Source organism: Neodiprion pinetum, chromosome 6 (genome assembly GCF_021155775.2).
Source record: "Neodiprion pinetum isolate iyNeoPine1 chromosome 6, iyNeoPine1.2, whole genome shotgun sequence".
Taxonomy (NCBI): Eukaryota; Metazoa; Arthropoda; class Insecta; order Hymenoptera; family Diprionidae; genus Neodiprion; species Neodiprion pinetum.
The window spans coordinates 6,946,209-6,966,016 of record NC_060237.1 but is presented as its reverse complement, the minus strand read 5'-3'; the positions used below and the strand labels follow the sequence as shown (position 1 = coordinate 6,966,016).

At 46.5% G+C, this 19,808-nt stretch overlaps 1 protein-coding gene across 3 annotated transcripts in view; it reads left to right on the top strand.

Annotated features, from left to right (window-relative positions):
* The window catches only part of Sox102F (transcription factor Sox102F), a 140,115-nt gene that overhangs the window by 64,959 nt on the left and 55,348 nt on the right, over window positions 1-19,808 (top strand). For 2 of the 3 annotated variants that reach the window (XM_046631057.2, XM_046631056.2), the window contains exon 1: window positions 18,557-19,517. The exons of the other annotated variant lie outside the window; for it this stretch is intronic. In XM_046631057.2, coding sequence (XP_046487013.1) covers window positions 19,501-19,517 — 17 coding nt within the window. In that variant the 5' untranslated portion in view covers window positions 18,557-19,500. Of the gene's footprint in view, window positions 1-18,556; window positions 19,518-19,808 lie in introns of those variants that run through there. 3 annotated transcript variants of the gene reach the window in all.

Genomic DNA, 19,808 nt, shown 5'->3' with positions numbered 1-19,808 from the left:
TATAATATACTATGTACGTACACACAGACTTGGCTCGTTCTCCGCAGGCTGCGGCGATATTATATACGACGCGAGGAAGTTGAGAAGAGAGGGCAGCCTCCTCATCTTGTTACAACCTGCTGACACTGGGGGGGGGCTAAGAATTACAGGCCATTCGCGAGATGATTAGAAAGAAGGTTCAAGGGGTATAAATAGATCACCGATTTCCGATCTCTTATACCGGGGAAAGTGAGCGGGGTGGAGGAAAGCTCGTAACGCGGAACAGAACGATGTCACAATGTTTACTGCAACGGTCACATCGGCCGCTCCCTTGACGAGGACCAGATTTTTCACCAGATTCTAATTGGCCTCTGCAGCATCGTCCATGATTCCGTGGATGAAAATTGCGACGAGGAAGAGATATGGACGGACGGACGGACGGACGGACGGACGGACGGATGGATGGATGGATGGATGGATGGATGGATGGATGGATGGATGGAGGAGAGAGAAAGCTCGTCGAGCTAAAATGAGACCCGGGACAGAATAGCCACGTGTATTATTATACCCCAAGTGACGGATTGACGATGTTGTTCTTGACGAAACGAGACACGCTCGTCACGGCGTTGTGGAAGCTGCGACTAGGTTTCGTCGCGCGGTAGCCAATTTCCAATTGTCGAGACACAGCGGCGGGGTTAACGGCGAGAATTAATATCGCCGTCACGTGTGCTGTACGATGTCGCGAATCGATCATTATTATACGAATATAGAAACGGCGTGCCTACTTACAACGAATATACCATAGCTAGCGTGTTTAATTAGAGGCTAATTAGAATATGTGCGACTTGCCTAATAGCTGTATAACTACATATTATTATCTTGAACTTTGACAAATTGATGAAACACACAAATTCAGTTAGTCGTACGTTTTATAATCACACCTTATGTATGTATTAATTCTTCTTCGACTAAGCAACGAGAAAAATTCCATGACAACGTTTCGTATCGTCGTAACGAATGAAGTAGGTACCTATCTACTTCGAACAATGATTTGAAAAACCAAAGTTGAGACATTTCTTGATGAAATATGAGGAGATTAAGAACAGAAACGTTGAAACAACTTTCTTTCTTCACGCTCTGGAGATGAAAACTTGATCGATATAATCTGACTAACGTAGGTATTCGAATCTTTGTTGAGTGGAATAAAGTATGCAGCCTGTTGGATATTTAGCGTCGTCTGAGAACCGCTGAGAATAATAAAACAGTTAGTTCATTATACGTTAACGTCCGTATAATACGCAAGTATCTCTCTCTCTCTCTCTCTCTCTTACCGTCTCTCTGCAACACGTGAGCAATTCGAGTGTATGTGAAAAACAAATCTGAGACCTCGCACGTACGTGAAGCAGTTGCAACGTAAAGCGTTGTATAAAGTACAGAGAAGAGGAGAGCAAGTCCGCTAATTACAAAGTCTTGCTGCTCGGCGCGGTTGTCTTGGCGCCTCGGCGAGTCGCGCACAGAGATTTTCTTTGTCCGGCAGCATCGGGATCGGCGAAAGAGGAGGACGAGAGACCGGAGAAACAGAGAGAGAGAGAGAGAGAGAGAGAGGGAGAGCGGGGGCGGATATATTTACCGGAGTGAGCCGAGGAGGAAAAAGGGAGAATAAAAAGAATGTGGAAAGGGGAATAAAATGAGCCTACAGAGGCGCTCGCTCGTTATCCCCCGACGACTATAATACGTCGACGTCTCGGATATATTATAATTGCCGTGACGGGCAAACGGCTTCGGTCACCCCGCAGCGTCCGAGGAGCTGGTCATTCTCTCGTTTTTGAGGGTGATCGGCCGTCGTCGACGACCCTACACCTCCTCCTTTCCCTGTTTCACCCTCTTTTTCAGCCCCTTGCAGCCCGCTAGTATACGGACCACATGTTTTCAATAGAGGGAGAAGAAAAAATTACCGTAATATTCCTGCACGAGTACGGCCGTGTGTGTTATTCTATTGTAAAGGTACGAATTTTTACCGAGGAGGAATTTCGCCGCTTATACGCGAAGGCTAGTGCAGTTGTAAAGACGCGCGTGCCGCGTGTGCGGAACGCGACACGTGTTAAAAGAGGCAAACAACACTCTCGTTGTGTCGACGGGCTGCTTTTTGTTTCTTGTATACATTCATTTTCGACGCTGTGTATAATAAGTATTAATCCTTCTACACGTTACAATGACACGTATATAATATATAGTATGTATATTTATATATATGCAGTAACAAGTCAGCTACAGTGTAAGAAATTGCTCCGACAATGGTGGACAAGAGGAAGAGGCTGAGAATTTATGTAGAAAGTTTTGACAACAATTAACAAAGATCAAGAATTTAGATTTTACGTGCATTTTTTCTTTGAGTTCTTTCTTTGGCTTGAATTCTGTACGAATTATTCGATAATATATATATGTATGTATTAGGGTGGTTTTTATTTGGGTTATGTAGGAATTTCATCGCTCTCACCCCCGAAACGTAATTATGTCGTATAGAAAAAACTCAGGCTAAATCCAAAAAATTTTGGATTTCAAATGCATGCATTTTTCCATGTAAAATTCGAATCCTCGGTGGAGCGTGTTAAGGTTATTTGAAAATTTTTCGAATTTAGCCTGATTTTTTTCCATACAACATAATTACTTTTTGGGAATTAGTGCGAAGAAATTGCGACGTAACCCAAATAAGAACCGTCCTAATATATATGTACGTACGCACATTTGCGGATGGCAATGAAATCGAGATATGATAATCATCGGGTTATAATATTATAATACCCGTTATTCAAAAAACGTCGAACCTCTCGGTAAAGCGTTAAAACGAGTAGCAATTTCTTTGTTCTCCGTAAACCTTGAGCAGCAAAAATAATGACGGTACACCTTTGTCGACGACCGAACAATGCGTCTTGAAATTAAGTCTCATTGATTGAATGTTAATTTTCGGGGGTGACGGCACGCACGTGCATACACATACGTGCACCCCATGCTCGGGGATACGTGTGGCGGTGAGGATCGTCTTGGTGGTCGTCGTAGAGGTCGGGCACGTCCCGGTTTCTGTGAAAATCCGGGAGATCCGGTAGCCTTTACACGTATAATACATACATGTATACGTACCATATCCGTCGGCTGCACAACGCCATACATATATTAATACGTATACATACAGAGAAGTAGACGAAGATATACATGTGTGTGTGTGTGTGTGTATGTATAATACGAGAACACGTAGAAAGTCTGCAGAGATAATGGCGAGGGAGGAAAGTTTGGGTTATATGTATATACGTCGGTGTGGGTGTATGTACCGAATGTTGAAGACAGATGGAAAAGGGAAAATCATTCCTATAGAAACGTTAATAATAATAATCATAATAATTCTCTTCTCTTTTCACGACGTCTGTTCGGCGCGCGGCCTTTTCATCCCGCGATATGAATGGAGAGAACGAGTTGAACCGCCGCCTCCGCGTCCTTCTGCTCTATTTTTCCATCCCCCTCTTCCACCACCCTTTGACCCCCGCAAGGAAGCGAACGCGACCGATTGCCCCGAAGCTCCGGTATCCGCCCCGCTCCCCCTGCCCACCTGCTAGTTGAACGAAATACCTGTCTGCAAGGCGTATGACGTTTGACTCGAGAGTGCACACACGTGGTGCACATGCAGGCACTCGCAGCCGCGGGAATGACTTTGAACCTCGGATTCGATGGTCGTCGAGGCTGCTCTGAGCGGGCAGTGGTCGACACTCGATGCCGGTCACTTGGGGGTTGAAATCGGGCGTGGGGTTGGAGGCACGATTCCGCTCGCATTATACGGTGTATAAAAGGAGAAAGGCGGTGCATCTAGCGGTCCGTTACCACGCATCGTATCGTACGGCTCTCTCTCTACGTTATAACCTGCGAACTTGCGATTCAATGCGAAATACCAAAGTGGATTACACGTAGACGTGTGTGGGCGGTGGAGAAAAAATATTCGATAAATAAAAATGAATCGAAAAACTGGACCCCGGAACTCTCTTTCTCTCTTTTGAACCGCAGCGGTTCGTGTATACACGCGTAGAGGAGGGGATGTTGTTTTTTTTTTTGTTTTTTATTATTATTATTATTTATGCGGGAATTGAGACTCTGCTCGTCCCGCGATTTTTATTAATATTATCGCGGATTCGGCTTTATAGATAAATCCTTTCTACCTTCACGCACGCGTTCTTAACCACCTTGCATCTATATCGATAAAAGAGATTTTCCCCATGCACACGTGGCCCACCCATGTGTTTCCATACACTATATGTATATACCTCTTGACGTCACGTCGTACAGACCGAAAAGCTCTCTCTTTCGTATATTCTGAATCCTGCGAAGCTCAGGACTGTTGCGATGTATTGCCGATAATTTAAAACAGGATTTACATCATGTATTTCATACCGATAATTACGCGTCTCTATGATGTATAAATATTTGCACATCGCTGTTTGATCCGTGACGATGATTGCTTTTTTCACCGCACATTTAACGCATGTGATATTATATTGAATTCAGATTCTTCAAAGAAGCGTGCCAAACAGAGTCGACGAATGCGTCGTGTCGAATGTTGTCGATAATTCGATCCTACCGTACGACAATCCGAGACTATACAACATACCTGATACCAGTCATTGTTTTTAATAAATTACCATCGTTTGTTTAAAAGATGCTTTTAACACAATACAAGATCTCGGACTCGAGTGAATATATATGTGATAACGCAGCGTGTATTTCTACATTGATCGTATAAAGTGAAAGAAACGTGTAAACTAAATCCAATCAACGGATGGGAAATTCCATTTGAGTATAAATAATGCATCGAGAGAAGATTTTAATCTTTTAACGCAGGTACGCCGTTTACGCAAGAAGGTTGGCCGGTCGACGTCCCACGTTTAACTTGCCGCATAGCTGATCTGTTATAATACAGTAGTTAAAATGCATGCGAGTACGGGGGCATCGGGCGAATAGACGACACCTACATTTATTCGAGATCGTTGCACACCTTGCCCGTGTTTCTCTTCACCTGGTCAGTAACCGCGGGCTGCTGCCCACACGTAGAGCCAGTGGAAATGACCAGCGGTGACACGCTTCGGCGACGCTGCTACCGGCGTAATTAGACAGACGTTATCGGTTCATAATTCAATCGGCTGCCACCATAAATTGTATCGAAAACCGGCTCGGCTTGCTGCTGCTGTTGCTGCTGTGCTGTTGTCGCAGTAACCGGCGGTAGTATAATCTAGAAATGTTACTTCGGATGCAACCCGATATCTACTCGCCTCGAGCCGAGGGCAAAGCCAGAAGAACCCGATGAGTCGAGGATCCATGAATACAGCGTGCATGCTGTGCGGAGTACGCTGGGCCGTGAAAACAGAGAAAATAGAAGGACGCCTCGTCGTTCGGCAGTAAATCGTTTTGCAGCGCTACACCTACCTTCGTTTATATATTCACGGTAAGTGACAAAGATGAGGATAAAAAAAAAAAAAAATAAACAAATAAATAAGAATAAAAAATAGAGAAACAGCAAAAAATTCATTTAACGAGACGAGACTCTGGCAATTTCGCGTTCAATGCTTGCGTGTGTGCGATCCGCGAAACAGAGTTTACGAGTCTCCCTGCAGCGCAGTGATAATTTAGCACAAGATCGTATTTACGCACTTATTTCGACAACCTTTCGAAGAATCTCCGGCGTCAATGCGGGCAACATGGCCGCGGTTATCGATGACTTCCGTGTCGACAACAATTAACGCCGGAGTTAGTTGTTCTTTATTTAAACGCGGAGAGTGAAATCCGAAAAACACCTTCGCCCCGGTTCGAATATATATTTTAAGCATCTGCTCGCCGGCTGCTCGCTCATCTGTGGCCCTCTTGGCTGGGCAGAGTTCCTTTTTTCTCGAACGGCTCGTACGGTCCGCACTTTTGGGTATACTGGACGCTTCGCGTAAGCTCTTTACGGTTTTCTTGACCGGTGAAAAAGGAAAAGGAGAAGGAAAAAAGAATAAAGAAACTGTTAAAGCGGCCCAACGCCGGAGAGTTTATAGAAAAACTAGTCAAGCTCGTAGACGTCGTCGCCGCTGCAAGCTCGTGCAAGCTCCGCTTCTTGTTGTACGTAAACCTACGCGACTTTCGAACGATGCTCGAGGGATGACTGACAGATAGACCTGCCGACTACCGGCTGACACAAAACACACGCGTGACAAATCGTCACACCAGAAGTCGGCATCTCTCTTCTACTCGAAATTACCACAACGAAACCAGCTGAAATAGATCGTATCATATACCTACCGAAACGAGACAATATTCCTTGTACTATTTCAACTTATACCGATCGGTCTTTAGTCATTTTCGTTTTCTGGATACGAACGGCAGATTTCGAAATCAGATTCGGATCGCTTTACGAACCACGGATGAGAACTTATTTAAACATGTCAGAAAAGACATATTGAATCTTGTAGTCAAAGCTGATAATTTTTTATCACAAGTCAGCTGCGTATCTTCGCGGTCAGACGAAGAAAGTCGTCGGAATAAACGCGAGATGTTATCCCCAACAGTTTATTATACTTACGCTGTTAATCAACCAAAAACCGGTTATCGTGGCGAGTCTGCAGTCACAGACCTGCAGGTTGTTAAACGAAGATGAATATTTTCCGAGCGTTGCCACGCTTCCGGGCGAGTTGGAAACGTGCGAAATTAGTTCTCTCCTCTCGCTTACCCAATGAGCTACTGCGACAGTGACGAATATGGGAATAAATGAAAAGATTCGGAGCGAAAGATCGAAAAGTTGATTCGGTCAATTGGATACGATTCGAGGAACGAGCCATGGCGTAAATAATTGAATTCCGCAAAAATTTCGCGCTCGGCTTTCAACTCCTGGTTCTAGGTCTCCCCATCGAACGAGTCGGATATCCCAGATCAATCTCGGCCGCGTCTTAGGTTGACTCGCACTCCTCGCGCCTTCGGCATAGTGCGGAAAATATTCTACACCTCGGTGCGCGACGTTGAAGGCGATGAACGATCTCCCTCCGAATGGGAAGGTGGACGGTGTTTTCGCGATCGAGGTTCGAGCGACGGCGGGACGTTTTGCATGATAATGTGTACCAGGAAGATCTTTGACGAGAGTTAAGGATATCCAGGGTGGCGACGTGAGAAGAAGTCTAGGAGGATGAGGAGGAGGAGGAGGAGGAGAAGAGACGGCGTGAATCTTATCGAAAGTCGAGGTGAGCGTTCCAGATAACCGGGGGAAAATCTATAATCTCGACTCCTGGATCGTTCGGGGCGCGTTTTTGCTTCGCTTTTGGTTCTTTGCTTCGCCCGCGTCTCTTTCATCGCCTTCTAGCTCTTGGCCACGGTGCCTTTCGAGCCAAGGGTGCGGGGGTGTCGGGGTGTGTGTGCGAGCCGGGCGAGCTGGGCGAACCTGCGGGAGGCGTTTAAGAAAAGCCAACCCCGTCGCTCCTTCTCCTTTCTTTCCGGGCTTTCTTCCCATTCAGTTTCGGATTATATAGCTCCAGTGGCGCGGCTCGACGAGACCAAGAGACGAAGAGGTCTTGGGGGCGGAGGGGTGGATGGGTGACCACCCCACCCGCTGAGGGTGGACGGAGCCGACGCCGGGGGGATGAGAAACGTGTTTGTCAATAGCCTGTTAATGCTCCAGCCCATTAATCATTGCGACAGCCCGTTCCTGTCACCGCAACCTCAACCCCCTTCCGCGGCGCTGCCAACGAAAGCAGCCCTCTCTTCTCTTCTCCTCTCCTCTCCTCTCTTCTCCTTCTCTCTTCTCCCTCACGGCCACATTCTTTTTCCGCTTAGAAATCAAGTAGCCGCAAAGCTTGTTCGGGGGTTGCAGGTTTCCCGATCATTTTGGTTCCCCCAGCTGGCTCGGTTATAGCCCGGTTCTTTTTTTTTTTTTTTTTTGTTCCGAGTTATTAAGGTGTAAACGTGTCCGTACGAGGACGAGTCGCATCGTAAACGTATGGGTTTGCAGCGAATCGTTGCCTCCGAATCGAAATAGGAAGAAGAAGAGAAAGATAAAACTGAATTTTATCAAACGAGGATATATTAATTTATATCCGCCCCCGGGAAATGGAGCTCGCAAAATCGCGATTATGTAGACCTGTGTGCCTACACTTTACATGCATATCGACGGATCTCAATAACGCGAAGGTTGTACATACATACACGCGTAATTTATGACGGCTGCACGCGAATGCGGGAACCTGAAGTAATGCAGATTCCGATTTCCAAACTATTTCCCTCTTGATCGGTACGTGCATACGTATATCTTTCCTATACCTACGCACTTCAGGATTTTTTCAAGGATCAATTTCGCATTATATATTACGTAGGCGTACGTCTACCGCGTACGATAATTTTTTATACGCATAATACCGCGGGATTTTTTATTTACCTTATACCGTACCGTGTTTCATATATTTTCCGGCACGCGGACCAATCGTAAATTGCGGAATTATGAATTAATTCTGTAATCCTACGAGCTTCGCATTATGCAGACCTCCGCGTTTTTTTTAAAAAAAAACAATAAATAAAAAAAAAAAACAAATTGGCTTTCACTTCATCTCATATTCGCGTTTCCTCTGTATTCGATTCGATCGGCGGGCTAATTTACCACACTTGTAGACGTGCACGCAGATAGACTCGCGCACGGTGAGAAATATGTAGATCTGATCGTTGGACGAACACTGCGAAAAGAAACTTCTAGCAGAGAACGAAGCTCGAGGAAAAAAAAAAAAGTCGCTGAAAGCTTCCGGTGCGTATCTACATCTATATACGCAACACGCCGCAGTTTCAAACGTGTGATGCTGGCTAAATTAGACTGAATAGGCGAAGTTCAGGGTTTGAACGACCTTCCGCCGGTCTCTTTTAGACGCGTCGAATTCACGGCACCGGCACCTTAATTAGAATGAAAAGCAAATCGTGGGCTCGCGACTGCAGGGTAAATGAATCCTATCACAGCACAGAACAATTTCCCCGAATCGCACAATTATTGTGAGGCAGAAATTTTTACGTGTATCTATGACATACTGGAAACATATTTTTCCCGTATAAATCACAGGATATCCGTGAATATTTTATACGCATACGTGCCTGTAATTGCCACCGACAATTCGATTCTGTAACAAAAGAAAAAAAAAACCAAATAAATAAGTAAAACGATATCTGTGCTAATATATTATACAAGTATATTCGTACGATATAAGTTTGTATATATAGTTTATTCCGGTCGTGGAATCAGGTGTTGTAACGACGTTCGGCGTATAAAAATAAGAAAAAGAAAGTTTCTCGAGCACCCGTCAAAATCTTGCTGCACATTGGGAATCGAGAGGATGCACAGCGAGCCAACTTTCTCTCCCTCGTCGTCTTTCTTCTTCTCCATTTTCGCCGGAATAGCAAAGCGCGGTTATATAGAGTTGCGGACGCGCGCGCTTATATTCCGAAACACAAATGAACGACGAGGCTGCAGAGCGTCCGCGAAGAAGAGGAGAGGGGGGAGGGGAGAGAGGAGAGATGAGAGAGCGGGTCCACATCATGCATACGGGATGACGAGGCGAGAGGAGCGCAGGAAGGTGCGGCGGGTATCTGGTGAGGCCGCACCGTCTTAACCGCACTATCCTGACCTATTTTTAGTCGGAAAAAGCTCCGTGTCGTTCCCGCGGCCTTTGGCCGGCCTGCTGCACCGGCACTGCACTCGCTGCAGGCTGCAAGCTGCATCGATACCCGTGACGAAGGAAGAAGAGAAGGAGGAGGAGCATTATTATCGTAACCGTATACGGAGGGACAGAGCCGCCGTTTATTATCTCCCTGTTTGTTGTGCTTCCGCACACGATTAACTCGTCTAACTCTCCGTCACACGCGATTGACTGACTTCCTGATACGTATCCCATATGCGCCCATCGCCGCCGTAATAAGGCAAAAATAATATTGATTTTGAAAATGGTACCGCAGCTGGTTCGTCCGTTATTAATTCTCTTGACGAGTATATTATTATACGAGAATCGTCGTAATGTTACAGCGTATGATGATACATGTAACAATTTCAAAATATTCGAATCATCGTGACGTGAAATCGACTTTTTTTTCCTCTGTCTCTCGTGCCACTTTGTTGAGAGACTGTATCTTAGGTGTAAGACTAGTGCTGGCGACTGACTCCGCGCATCAATATCCCACGTTGTTTAAAAACGGTGACAATAATCACATCGTGCGAGTATATGTATGTATGTACAATCGTCGCTGCAGTCTCGTGCATCGTCGTTTGTATATTTTCCGTAGATAGCGGCTTGTCTCCGTGACCCCTCATCGCTGCTGCAACACTAGTAGCACTGTAATATAACAAGCTTGTATTATATTATATACACGGTGCTGCAGTGTCTCGATCAAACGGAGATACACACGAGCTGACTTCGCGGTGCCTCGGTTTGTTATTCCTCTCGTTTTATTTGTGTATAAATTCTTCCGCCTTTGACGTATATTATACGTTTTCTTTCCTTATTTATCGCTTTCTTTATTTCTCTCTTTCATTCTTCCTTCCTTCCTTCCTTTCTTCCCGCCTCGTCGCGCCTGCGAGACGTTCAGCGGAATACGTATGGAGGGCTATATAAGTAGGTACGTATGTGCGAAGCTCCGACTCGAGAGAAGATAATTATAAGCACGGTGGTGCGAGCTTGCGAACCCGCAGCTTTTGCACCCACGCTGCATGGCTGTTGCACCCTTCAATTTTCCTTGTCGTGTAATAACGTATTTCGCACTTTTGCGATGCCGCAGATTTCGTAAACCAGATACGTCTTGTGCTCACACGCATACGTACTTACGTGCAAATGTTACCGGATTATTACAGAGTAGCCATTATTCCCCAGCGTCATGCAATTGGCTCGCTGCTGCCACGCCGACGAGGAGAGCCGTTTCATTCATAAGACGACGATAAACGCGCGCGAGAATTAGAGCTATATTGCTCTGCTCCCATATCGCGCGATCTTCGCGCTCTCTCGCTCGTGTCACGCGTATCCATATCTATCTACGTATCCGTCCATCTATCTATCTTTTTCATTTATCTATCGTTGCACAATTAATCGTTGTAGAACGAATCGTCCGCAGGTGATTGGTTGTAGGTACGATTCCTGGAGCGATACGGACGACGTGACAATTGTACGTGAGTAATCGATGAAACACCGCGCGTATAATTATTGCAACAGAGATAGCTACAACAAAAGCTCGTGCAGTTACAGAGCATCGCGGCGCACCGTGGAGCAGAGGTTGACGGAACCGCACACCTATTTATAATTCCAAAGTGAGGCCTGCAAGAGCGCGAAGATGAATTTGGATGTCGGAGGAGGGTGAGGCGGAGGCGGAGGAAGGGAAAGAATGAGTTTTTAGCCGGCGACCCGCGGACCGCGAGGACGGCAATATTAATAATGGAAGCAACGCGCGCAGCGGCGGCCGAGGAATCCTGAGCTTATAACTTCGAGTAGATTCTTCGTCGTCGCAGCGGTGCAGAAGCTGCGAGGTGTTGGACACGTAGGTGTCGGTGAGGGGAAAGAGAGAGATAGAGAGATAGTCCTCCTTCCCTTCCCTTCCCTTCCCGTTCCTTCCCTTTCCCTTCCCACCGCGATGGTCTAAATTCAGCGACGCGATGCATCTCTCCGCCAGGTTCTCGGGTATACGTCTCGCACAAGCTGTCCGCTTAGCTTCGGTAATCGGAACGGGGACTCATTCATGAAAAGCGAAGCTGAGGACGAGAGGGCGACGCACCGCGTTGGGAAGAGGAAAGAGTAAATAGGAAAGAGGGTTAAGGGGGTAATGGGGGTAATGGGGGCAAGGGGGGGGCTCGGCCGCCGGAAGCGCCGCGAGCCAATGTTCATTCACAACCGTCGCGTCGTCTTCGCTGCAGTCGTGATGCTCCTCGTCGTCGACGTCGCGGCGGACATAACACGGCGTCCGTGACCAGCGGGAGCAAAACGTCCCGAACGCTTCTGCTTCTGATGCTGCGGGACCGAAACGCCGTGCGGCATAAATCTCTCGCCTCCGCCGCCTCCACGTGCTGCCGCGGGACGTGCACTGGCATCGAGAGGGAAACCGAGATCATTGCTGAGATCCGAGCCGAATGCAGAAACGACTTGTAACACCGACACTCATTGTTCTTGTCTGCGGATCGCCGTACGCCAACCCAGAATAGAATAATAATTTCACATACGCATACTGCGCTTCTTATATATATATATACATACTCGTATACACGTACTATATATTAAGGTGGTCCTTGTTTAGGTTTTTGACGAATTTTTTTACGCCCAAGCCCCAAAATCAGCTTCAAATAATTTATAAACAATTGACTAATTTTTTTAGATTTTTACCTCGACTCTTGGATAGTCTGCTTTGTGGTCGGAGTTTCTTGTTGCAATAACATGGGAAAAACTTTTTTTCTCAATGTATATTTTATTGTAAAAGTAACAATGATTCGAACAATCTGTAACTGCGAGCTTTTAGTAGGAGTTAGTGGTACTATATGAAAAAAAATTCTCATCATCGTACCAGCCAATCTAGACGATTGCATGACATAGAAATCTGAATTGTTCATTTAGAATAAGTGCAAATCGTCTGTATTGGCTGGTACGATGATGAGAATTTTTCTTCAGACAGTAACACTAAGGCCCACTAAAACAGATTTTTTGGAACATTATTACTTTTACAATAAAATATATACTGAGCAAAAAAAACTTTTTCCTGCGTTATTTTCATAAGAAACTTCGATCACAATGCGGACTGTTTTGAGAGTTGTGGTAAAAATGTGTAAAAATTAGGCACTTGTTTTTGAATTGTTCGAAAGTTGCTTCTAGGGGGTGGAATGAAAAAAATTCGTCAAGACCTTAAGCAAGGTCCACTCTAATTTATACTGTACGTACAGTATAGACGAAAGTTCCAACGCGACCTGAAACGCAGCTCATCGTGTTGAGCCTGCAAGCTATAACGTACTCTTATACTCCTATAACGTGACCACGGACAACTTCTTGTATATTACGCTGCACTTCTGTACGTACGTTTACCTATCGGGGCACCGATCACGTATTATTACCGCGAGGCTGAAATTTCACCGTTCGGATCCATTACCCTGCTGCACACACTCACGCGGCTTTCGTGTAAGTCTGTAACGTACGAACGGCACTGCACCTCTTTAATACGAGTTCGAAACCCAATCGCTTCGACTAGTTTGCCACTCATTATATCGTCAGCCGATACCACCGCAAGTGTATAGGTATCATACCAGTACGTACAGTGTTGATTTCTATTATCCCGGACACTTCGACATGGTGCAGCGTACTTGCACCGTACGTCTCTCTCCCTCTCTCTCAATCTCTCTCTCTGGAAGAACAGTTGTAACCAGTGTTCACGTGCAGCCGCCAATTGCATCGTGGTTTACGAAAGGATTCGAATCGACCGATTTCGATATCGCGAGCGGTAGTCGTAGTCGAAAATTCATCACATTTTAATTACCGCAATGAAATACCCAACTCCTGTATGTAATATGCGTAAATTAACGACTATCTTAAAATATCAAACTTGGTAAAACTTTTGGGCGCATCCAGTTTTTAAAAAGTGATAATCTGGTCCTCTTATATAATTTCTCTGAAACTACATGCTATACTGTGAAGAAATTCACTTGATCAATGTAAACGATAACATATTGCAATTTGTTAGCAAGTAATCGTTTATACAGGTACTTGGAGCGATTTTTATGCCTATCCGGCTATCACGTATCTGCAACCTAGTTAACATGGAAAGAGTAAAGCTATAATAAGTGATGTCAAGGTCGAGCAAAAGTTTTCGAGGGTATTCCAGCGGTTCGCTGAGGGCGCAGGAATAACGCAGGTTCGCCATGAAAACGTGCGGTCCGCTATTAAAAAATGCATGTTTCCGGGCCAGAGAATAAAGTATTTTCACACCTGTGCATCTGTACGCTGAATCAAGCTGTGAGGTTTTTATTTTAACAATTTTCGAGATCGAGGTGCGCATTCCGAAAAACTTATCCTAATTATGTATAGTACTATATAGAAGGGTGCAAGAGGAGTAGATGAGAAGATAAAGAAAAAGGAAAAGAAAAGGAAGACTGGCTAGCGATTACACTAGATAGGTATGTAAGAGTTTCGCTGTGCGAAGAGATAGACGATCGCGGATCGGGATGTTACGAGTGTGCGAAAAAAGTCCGAAGAGGGTACAAAACAAGGAGGACGACGGTGAACAAAGTTCGTCTAACAAACCGTATGCGAGCGGCCCATTGACGGAGTTCGTGTAGTTAGGCAGAGAACGTTTCTCCTCGGTCTACATATTCATTTGTAAGAAGAATTCTCGAGAGTAGATAAAAAACGGTGAGTTGAAAAAGAGGAAGAAAAACAAAGAGAGAAGATGCGACGGGGGGGTTAAAACAAGGAGTAAATTTCCTCTCCCTCGCTAGGCTGCCGGGGAGATTGACAGACCAGCAGAAGTCCCGGTTCTCGGAACAAAGTCAAACACGTGCTACGGCAGAGGCGTCATTTGTTTGGGGCGGTATGCGAGCTGCTGGCTAACTCCGAGGAAGAAGCTCATGATGATGATTATGATGATGATGATGATGAGGAAGCCGAGGAAGAAGAATGAGAAGAAGAGGAGGAGGAGGATGAACCAACCCGAGGCTGCGCGCTTCGCCATTGACTATTGTGGAGCTTGTAAATAGAAAGCTCGTGGCGAGAGGCGAGAGGCGGGAGGCGGTAGAGAGGCGGATGAAGTGTATCTATTTCTACAACCAGGGGCCATCTCATTGTCTGAGAAGACGGATGGATACCCGCCGCCCGGATCTCAGACCTTCCAGCGTATCGCCATGCAGTAGACAAGCTGTTTGTCTAGCTAAGCCATGTAATTCGGGGTGCGGATTTATAACGCCTCGGGAAAACACTCGTCATTCGATCCCGAAACCCGGCCTACGTTACGTGTTCCTCCCGCACCTTCCGCGGCGATCTTTTTCCACTGCAGCACGGCCCGACCCAACAATGCCGCCACTACTATCAACCTGTTTATTTTGCGTCTATTCTATGAATATATAGTGGGATATATATATATCACTCGCCTTTATACAACGAACCTCAGATCCTTCTGTAACCCGCAGTCTCTCGCACAAGGTGCAGCTTTCAACCTCAGCTTTTTCGAATACCTATCTTAACTAGCGAATATCCCGTCGCAGTAGTGAAACCCTTCTTCGGTCAGCCCTCGCGCGAATCTACCGTACTAATCCCGTTTTTCTTTTTTTTGTTTTTTTTTCTGCGAGCTTGATATAAACCCTTAACTGCAAGACAAAAATAATAAATATAAGTAAATTATTTAATATTTTTTAATACCCGTTTCGATTTGTCGACCATCAATTTTTTTTTTTAGACCTGGACAATCTCGTATGATTATTCGCATGATGTATAATTGTTTGCTGCTGTGGAGCTGTAAAATTCTATCTGTATAATGGATGAAAATATTTGATTCTCTCGTTACAGTTTCCGTTGTTTTGTTTATAATATCCGTATTGTACTTTGCTAGTCGGGAACGTTCAGATAGGTATCTTGTTGATCCGTTGACCGATATACTTATTTCCCGGTAATATATCTGTTTAGATACCAGACGTACTTTATACCTAAATCTGAAAGCAAACATTGGTACAGCTACATAACGTATCGAGGAAGATAAGGCATTGACTGTAGGAAAGGAATACCGGACAAGATTCAGAAGAGCATGATTTTACTCCCACGCGAATATACGTGGAAAGAAACGACTGTTGCACTTAATACTTTTGGGACTAGTGCGATTATTTTTTTAAATTTTGCTCACGTTACCGCATTTTTTGTAGCATACGACTTTTCTTCGTCGTTAATTGTAACGTCGATCCAGTAAATCGGAGCATTTTTCCAGTAACTTTAACAGAAAGCTATAGTAATTTGAACTAAAAGAAAACTATGCAAGTTTTTCATTTTTCCGAAAAGGTAGTAAATTCGATGGTCATTATTTCCCCGTATTCTGCAACGAACAAATAATGTGCAGAAACTAAAAACAGAAAGTGAAAACCAGAGGCATGCAGATAATTCTCGACCGAAGGTCGTAAAATTATTATACTGCATATTGTAACATTATATCGCGAATCCTGTTTCAGAACCGAGCAAAGGAAAAGGAAGCTGGTTATATATGTCGACAACAGTTCAATATTTCGCAAGCTTACGTTAAATCGCCTAATTGCCTCGAGCTTTCGCCTTCACAGAGAGCAAGTATTACAGTTACAATATACATATTAATGTATATACGTATATATGTACGTACATATGTGTATATGTATAAAGTATACACAGCGACTGCATATTGTCTCGCCTTCTCACGCAGCTCAATGAGTTCTCTTCTTCACGAGCATTTCAATAAAGTCAACGATTTTATCTGACAGTTTAGCTTCGCGGGTTGAAACCGCGGCACGTATGCTTTGAAGTTCTCGGTCAGCTCGCATCATCTCAGCTCAACTAACCCGCGGCGATAACACGGTTCACCTGCAAAAATTATTAACTCGAGAGCCATGTAATATGTTCCTCCCGGGACGATCGGGCAGCACCTGCCTATATTACAAGAAGATCGACAACGAATCCGATAAATAATCTTCTAAGCGCGATTCTGAAATTAATTAGTCGTGGGCTAATTAACGAATGGTAAAAATGTTTAGCGTTGTCAAAGATCTTAAATAAATTTACGCGTTTTTCTCTCATCAGTTTATCTGTATGTATGTATAACAGCCTGCAGTGAACTAACTGGACCCATGCCGGATCATCGTCATATAATAATCTGCACGCATTTATACCTACACATTGCATGTTGCATGAATAATTTTTTACTCGTATATACGCAGGTTTATCATATCTGTTCTACTACAGTGTTACGTTATCTTTGTTATCACGATTATAATATATAACCGCAACGATAATCATTATTATTATTATTTCAATTCCGCAGTCGCTGCTCGTCCGCACATGTACATATGCATATATGTATGTAATCTGCATTATACGCACGGGATAAAACAACATCCGCACACGCGAACACACGTCGTGAGTATACCACGGGGTGGGGGGGTAAGAAGGGCGCCGCTCGCGCGGTGTTTCAACGACAAAGAGACCATCCGCCGACGCCGCGAGTGGAGGCAGGGATGGTTAAGGGGCGAGGGGGCGTAGGAGGAGGAGTGGTGGAACGGTTTGCGGAGGACATGAAAGGGATGCGCACCGGCGCCATTCTTGTCTGAGCCCCGCGTCCTCCCCCGCGAAAGCAAGGACTCTACGGGGGAGGAGGGTGCTCGCCCCGGCGAACGAGCATCACCATCCACATCCCCCTTTCCATCTAACCCGCGAGGAAAGCCAGGCGAACCGAACCGCGTTCACGGGGCTACCGTTGCTGATGTGTTGGTATAGTTACAGGTATATTACGTGCATAAGAAGAAGCCGCGCAAGGTGAGAGAGAGAGAGAGAGAGAGGCGAGAGCCACGGGGGGGGGGGGGGGGGGGAGGAGAAGGGTTGACGGGTATAACATAGGTAGGTGGCTAGGCAGGTATGCGGGATATCGAAGGAGCGAGAGCCGCGAGTCGGCGAGGCTATAACCGGGGGCGGAGGCGAGACCGGTAAGCGACCTCAACCCCTTTGTCGGCACATGCGCGCAAGTCTGGAGAACCGTCGCCGCCGACGTCGGCAAGGGTGGGCCGCGGCAACAATGAGCATTGTGATTTGCGCGCAGCTCCGATTGGCCGGACGCCCGACCCGCGCCGAACCGGCTCTCTTTCTCTCTCTCACTCTCTCTCTCTCTCTCTCTCCCTCCCTCCCTCCCTCCTATCCTTCCCTCTATCTCTCTCTTTCTCTCTGGCGCCGCGGCGCCTGCAGGGGGATGATTCCCTCCCCTCGCCCCCGTCGCCCGTGACAATGAACCGTGCCGCCCCCGACCGGACCGGGACCGACGTAATAGAAAAAGACAGCCTGCACAGCACCTGCACACTCGTTTGGATGGGTAATCAGCCACCGAAACGGAACGAAACGAAACGAAACTAAACGAAAGGGAGCCCGGCATCGTTCGCCTGCAGCTCGCACACCCGACCGCAACTCGGTGCAAGACGCTACTATCGGCGTCGCGACGCGGGGCACGATTCTATCTGCTGTTTCATACACGCGTTACGTAGGTGTGCCGCGGTATCGCTTATGCGGAGAAAAAAGCGGCGATGCTCGTGTGCGTTCTCGTACGTACGACGCGTATATACGCGTCTCTGCTCGATCCCAGAGCGAACCGGAGAAAGAGGGAGAGCCGGAGAGATCCGAGGGGGAGGGAGGCAGAGAACAGAGCGAGAGTGCGGCGTGGGTGTCGGTGATCGGGGGCGGGGCTTCGCGGGCAAAAGGGGTGTGGTCCTAGCGACGGCAAGCGGAGGGCCTCGGGTGGGGCGCCGCGGCGCGCAGCGTCGCGGAGAACCGAGGGTTTGACGGTGGCCGCCGCCGCCAAGCTTCTCGCGGCTTCAGTCAGTCAGCCGACGCTCTGACGTCGCGATTGTTCCCATTGTAGCGTCGCAGGCAGACGGCGACGACGTCCTTCGTTACGCATATCGGTTTCGCCGTCCTCCCCCCTCCCCCCACCCACCCACTCACCCCTCCGTCAAACCCCCTCCCCCCCGCCCCCTCCCTCCCGGCGCCCCTCGACGCCAACCGGATACACTGCACCCTGCAGACTCGGTAGTGACTTCCGCCGCGGCAACTGGTTCGGAGGACCTCTGGAACCGCCGCGTGTCGCGTGGTAACGAGAGAAAATAATTAAAAAAAAAAAAAAAAAAAAAAACAAAACAAAACGAAACAAGAATAAAGCAAAGAAAAAAAAAACCAACATTCCCAGTTGATCGTACGATACAGTGTTATACCCATTTTGAAACATCAACACGCGATCACGTCACTAAGGGGATTCCCCTCCCCGAACGGGGGGCGGGTCGTTAATCTATAAGTGTGATAAATATCGCGATAATTACATTGTACAGGAGGTAAATAAACCCGTGATTAAGTGTGTTAAAACACCCCGGTTACAGTTACCTTGTATGGATTTTTAAATAAGGGGGGTGAAGGGGAAAATACCGGATCGTATACGGATCGAGAGATTTTTAAGCATGTATCGATAATCGTGCGGGCAGCGTAAATTCCAAGTTTACCATTGTACGTACGGAGAAAGAGAAACAGAGGGAGTGAGGAAGAGAGAGGTTGACACGCGACCCAGTGAACCGTACCTACGCACCTGTATTATCAGGCAGATACACGCAGGTGTTTTACGTTATCGCCGACCAGTGAAAGAAATTAATATACAGAAACAGTGAGACCTGCAGTGTGCGGTGCAGGTGAGAGAGTGCCCGCGGCTTTACTACCCTGATCCTCCTCCTCGAGCGGTCCTGCGCCAACCCCAAAAAGCGGCGTGCAGCATGATATGAACACGATCGGCAGGTAAGTGCACTTTCACCCTTCGGGAGGGAGGGAGTCCCTCCATCACCCCATTTCGCAACCTCGGGACGAACGTGTTTCGCGATAAAAGTTTCACATTCTCACCGGTCGCCCCGTCAGCCGGGCCAGAGAAATTTGCGAGATTATAGAACGCGGCTATTGTGTGCCGATTTATTTGGCAGCAGACCGGAAAAGTGACGCAAGTCTGGAAACGGGATCCTCTTCGGTGACGCGATTCGAGAGTGTAGGTATATTAAAATTCGGTACGACACCTATATCCGCCGATGATCGGGT